The sequence below is a fragment of the Seriola lalandi genome, unplaced genomic scaffold, assembly GCF_002814215.2.
Source record: "Seriola lalandi dorsalis isolate HSWRI2012SDOR001 ecotype SW California unplaced genomic scaffold, Sedor1 jcf7180002054865, whole genome shotgun sequence".
NCBI lineage: Eukaryota > Metazoa > Chordata > Actinopteri > Carangiformes > Carangidae > Seriola > Seriola lalandi.
The window spans coordinates 309,486-314,435 of record NW_019525418.1 but is presented as its reverse complement, the minus strand read 5'-3'; the positions used below and the strand labels follow the sequence as shown (position 1 = coordinate 314,435).

Genomic DNA, 4,950 nt, shown 5'->3' with positions numbered 1-4,950 from the left:
GGGGGGGGGGGGGGCAGTGTGAGTGTCATGTGTAACAGAGATCAGACGCTCACCTGGTTCCCGTCCTCCTGCGCTCGGCGGATCACGTTCTGCTTGGAGTCGATCCAGTACAGCTGTTTGTCCAGAGGGTCGTAGTCGATGGCGCGGACGTTCCTCAGGCTGTGGATGGGCAGGATGATGTCGGGACTCTGCTGCTCGTCGATCACCATGCGGTTGATGGCGGTTTTCTGACTGAACAGCAGGAAGGAGGTGGGAGCTGAGAGACAGAGGAGGAGAGACGCCGTCATTACATCACCAGAGGAAATAAACATGTTCAGGTCGTCCCGACTGACAAACACTCAGGTTCATGTCAGTAAACGTCTCGTCTGTTTTAATCCTCATGTGATCAAATCTGTTGGCGTGAACGTGGCGCCGTCTTAGTTTCAGCAGCATTTTATTTCTTTAAGTCACTTTTATTTTCTGTTTTCTTTAAAGTCAAATCACAACAGAAGTTTTGTCGAGGTCTGTCTCTCTCCACCTGAACAACAGGATGATGATTGTGTTCTGACTCAAAGGTCATAAAACTTACTGGAAGATTTCGGCCTCTGAGAAGCAGCGTGAACACAGGAGGAAGAGAAACACGACAGAAGTGGAAGCACGAAAACATCTGGAATACTAAAAATATAAAGTATATTTAACTAAAACTCTCAGCGACTGGAGCAGCGGCGATCTGACAGTTAACTGAGGAATCAGTTTTATCTGCTTCAACAGCTGAGAGAACCGCGGAGAACATCTGCAGATGTTTACACCTTCTCAACATCTGGATAGAATAAGATCTTGACTGTGTCCATCAGGTCAATGCCGTCTGTCTGAGACCTTCTGGTTAATGAACTGCAGGTTAAAATGTGGCGTAACGCCGTCTCACCGCTGCACGTCTTGTTGTCGAAGTTGAGGGAGAAGTGGGCGGGGCAGCCGCAGACGAAGCTGCTGACGGGCACGGCGAGGCAGAGGTGGGAGCAGTGTCCGTTGGTGGAGGCGCAGGCGTTCCAGCCGCCCTGTCTGGACGAGTGAAACACCAGGATGTCCATGACGTAGTCCAGGTGGCCCTGGATGACGGTGCGGTTCTGACCGCTGGTCTTGTTGGCGCGCTCGATGCTGCGCTGGCTCCAGTCGGTCCAGTAGATGTAGTCCTGGTACTGGGTGAGGCCGAACGGGTGAGGGAGGTCGTCAGCTATGACCTCACGCTCCTGACCTGAAGGAGGGAAACAGACGGAGGAAGAAGAGGAGGAGTTAATCACGTTGACAAATATTCACTGGAAACTTAATTCCAACAATTAACAAAAGAATTAATGAAACATTCATTAAAGCTCCTCCAGTGTAAAGGTCTGTGTCCATGTGTAGTGTGATTATAGATTATAGATCAGCTCTAGCTTCTATATTAATACTGTGAAAGTATCAAAGCCTCAGTCCACAGAGAAATGCACACAGCCTGTATTCAGAAACTGAGCCTTAAAACCAGCCGTCAGGACTTCTGGAACTTTGTGATGTCACAACAAAGCAGTCACCAAGCCCCGCCCACCTGGACCCACCATCCAAACAATTTTGAAATTATCATTATTGGCCCGTGAGTTTGGGGCTTGTCTCCACATTAGAGGGATCACTGCAGTGAACTCATGAACTATTTCATCAGCAGATCGTTTCAGAAAAGTTTCAAACTTTTCAAAACTTTTAAAAAAATGTTAAGATCATGTGACGATGCAGCAGAGCTGCTCGGTTCAGCCTTTTCTAACTGGAAACACACAAAGAAAGTGAGAAACACGGAGAGAAACACGAGACCAACATCTCTCAACTTCTCTTCTTTTCTACTAAAATCTACAAATGAAAAGAGCGAACCGGATCAGAGCCAGGTGTCAAACTTTACGCTGCCACAGAGAAGAAGCTGAGAAAATAATAAAGGCCTCTGGTGCAGCACACATCTGCCCAGAGAGGCTATTTTCTGTCCTCGCCGCCCCGCGCCAACACTGAGGCTATTTTCCTGCACACAAAATTGGTAGTGTTGTAAGAGCAGTGTGAGCGTGTGCAGAGCCCGGAGTCTAATAGCAGTCTGGTTTGAGGAGTTTTGTGTGAGGAATTATTTTGGTCCTGGTCTTCGTCCACCCACGTGCTGAGAGGGAACACTTCAGGACACAGCGACACAGCACAGCAGCTTTTGTTTCAGCTGCACTTTGAAGTTTCCTCCCATAAATATAGGAACAGAGCGAGCGGCTAATGCAGAACATGTATCTGCTCCGTCATCCGAGAGCAGCGCTCATCATGTACGTGACCACATGGCTCGCAGCGGTTATATAACGCAGAGAAGAAGAGCGGCCACTGACACAAACATCTCTGAACTCACAAAACTTTAATTTCAGGCTGATTAGGAGGAAAGGCTCCGCCCACACCACCACGTTTTCATTCTAAACTATTATCCATCGCATCGCAGCTTCGTCTCATCCACGTGAAGCTCTTGAAGACGTGATTTGATGTGGCGGTTTGGAAAGATGGAGTAAAGAGGGAAGCGAGGGGAAGAGAGAGGTCAGAGGAAACGACACAAACTGTCTGAAGTTTGAATCATGTCGAGCTGAAAAACAACAACAACAACAACAACAACAACAACGTCAGTGTTTCAGCATCTCAGCAGCATCATTAACACCTCGGTGACTTACAGTCACATCCAGCTGGAAACGAGTCACAAGTTTACAAGGTGAATTCATCAGAAAGTCTAAAGTTCTCCGTCTCTTTTCCTCCCTGTACTGAAAACATCCTGCGTGTGAACTGAAGCGTGATGTCATCATTACCGACCACCTGACCCACGTCCAGCCAATCGCAGCAGGCGATATCAAAAACACCTGTGCAATCAGTCGGGGAATCAAACCGATCACAGGCCTGTGTCCATGTTGTTGTGATTGAACAGATCAAATGTTTCCAGATTCTCGTGTGAAGGCGGCACGTGTTATTTCGACCTGTTGCCACGGCGACGGTAATGTAAACACCTCACACAGTCATGGAGCAGGAATGCGGGCTCGCCTGCGTGAGATCGACCGCTGACGCGTTGAGCCCGGTTCAACTGGTTTTGAGTGTCGCCGGACCGGTTCCATTCAGACCAGTGACAGAGGAGCCGACGTCGGCCTGAACGTGGCCCAACGACGGCAGCATGACCAGAGCCATAAAGACTACACACACATAAAGACTCAGGTGGACGGGTAACATCCAGGAAGTAGTTTAACTAGTCACATGGTTAAAACGGGACCAGCTGAGCGTCACGGCGGTTCAGTGGCTGAGACGTGAAACGTCCAGAGTTCGAGTCCAGACGCAGACATGAGCTGATTCTTCCACAGTTACTGACACTGACTGTTAATTAAAGACAAGTGGCTCAAAATGAGAGAAATCAGCTTCACATGATTCTAAATGTTTCACAACAACGTTCATTCAAAAGTTCCACATTTTAAAACTGACTTTGTTATTTTTATATTTAGTTTGTTGCTTTTCTGAAATGATTTGTTTAACAGAAACAGTTCCAGTTAACCGGGTTAACGTCAGATAACTGGATCCTTTAATTCAAACGTCCACCTGGAGAAGAAGCTGGAGACGATCCGATTATTGATTACTGATTGATAATTACCGAGCATGTTGGAGGACTCGATCAGCGTGGTGTCCAGGTCGGTCCAGTACAGGCGCCGCTCTGCGTAGTCGATGGTGAGTCCGTTGGCCCGGCCCACGTCGGCCACCAGCGTGATGCGCCCCGTCCCGTCCATCGCCGCCCGGTCGATCTTCGGCTTCCCGCCCCACTCGGTCCAGTACATGTACCTGGGGAGAACAGGTGAACGCAGGTCAGGTCTTTGATCCACCGTCGCCGTAGTTACGCAGTTGATCAGTGTCTCACCCTTCAGCAGGATCCAGAGCCAGAGCTCGAGGACTGTCCAGGTCCTTCCAGACGAGGACCTGCCGGTGCTGCCCGTCCAGTTTGGCCACTTCGATGCGGTTGGTGCCGGTGTCGGCCCAGTACAGGTTCTTCCCCAGCCAGTCCACCGCCATCCCCTCAGGGTAGTCCAGACCAAACTCCACCACGTGCTCCAGAGCGCTGCCGTTCATGAAGGCCCGGCTGATGGTCTGTGTGTGTGTGTGTGGGGGGGGGGGCAACAAAGGTTAAAGGTCAGATTAAAGGTCAGGAACAATAAGAAACTGAAGGCTGGAAAGAAGAAGGAGGAGGAGGAGAAGAAGAAGAGCTGACCAGCTCCTCCCTCCCTCACCTTCAGAGTGATGTCGGTCCAGTAGATGCGGTTGTCTGTGACGTCGAAGTCGAGCGCCGACGCCTCCTTGACGCCGGTGAGCGGGATGGCCACGTTGTTGTTGTTGGTCTCCAGGGAGATGCGGCGGATGTCGGTGTGGCGGGAGAAGAGCAGGAAGGCCTCGGGGACGATGCAGGTCCTCATGTCGGCGATGAGCTCCAGGCCGATGGGACAGCCGCACTGGACGCCCTGAGGCTTGTAGAGGCAGAGGTGACTGCAGCCGCCGTTACTGTCCGCACACGGGTTCGTACCTGAGGACGGACAAAAGACAACACACACACTTTCAGCTCACGTGAAATACCTGAACATTCATTTTTACGAGTCAACGATTCTTCAAAATAAAACTTATTATTAATCTGTGAAATCTACAACAAAACCTCAGGAGGAGCCGTGACCCTGCTTCAACAGTTTGACCCTGTTTTCAGAGAGGAAAATAAAATCAAGGTTGAACTGAATGTTTCTGTAGAAAACAGACTCATCGACAGGAAACAGGAAACAGGATTCACTGTCAGCTGTCGGATCCAGTCCTACAAAGACTCGTTATCAAACCTCTGAGGAGACGACAGGAAGAAGACCAGGGGAGTCCAGAGAGGAGGCGAGGAATGAGAGAAATTCCCTCTCTGGTCTTCAGATCATTATCTCA

At 49.8% G+C, this 4,950-nt stretch overlaps 1 protein-coding gene across 2 annotated transcripts in view; it reads right to left on the bottom strand.

Moving 5' to 3' along the window:
• Window positions 1–4,950, bottom strand: part of lrp6 (low density lipoprotein receptor-related protein 6) — a 39,958-nt gene that overhangs the window by 11,351 nt on the left and 23,657 nt on the right. For both annotated transcript variants that reach the window (XM_023428044.2, XM_023428045.2), the window contains exons 9-13: window positions 4,269–4,558; window positions 3,902–4,128; window positions 3,641–3,825; window positions 905–1,231; window positions 54–256 (exon numbers count right to left, since the gene is read on the bottom strand). In XM_023428044.2, the coding sequence (XP_023283812.1) occupies window positions 54–256; window positions 905–1,231; window positions 3,641–3,825; window positions 3,902–4,128; window positions 4,269–4,558 (1,232 nt within the window). The remainder of the gene's footprint in view (window positions 1–53; window positions 257–904; window positions 1,232–3,640; window positions 3,826–3,901; window positions 4,129–4,268; window positions 4,559–4,950) is intronic.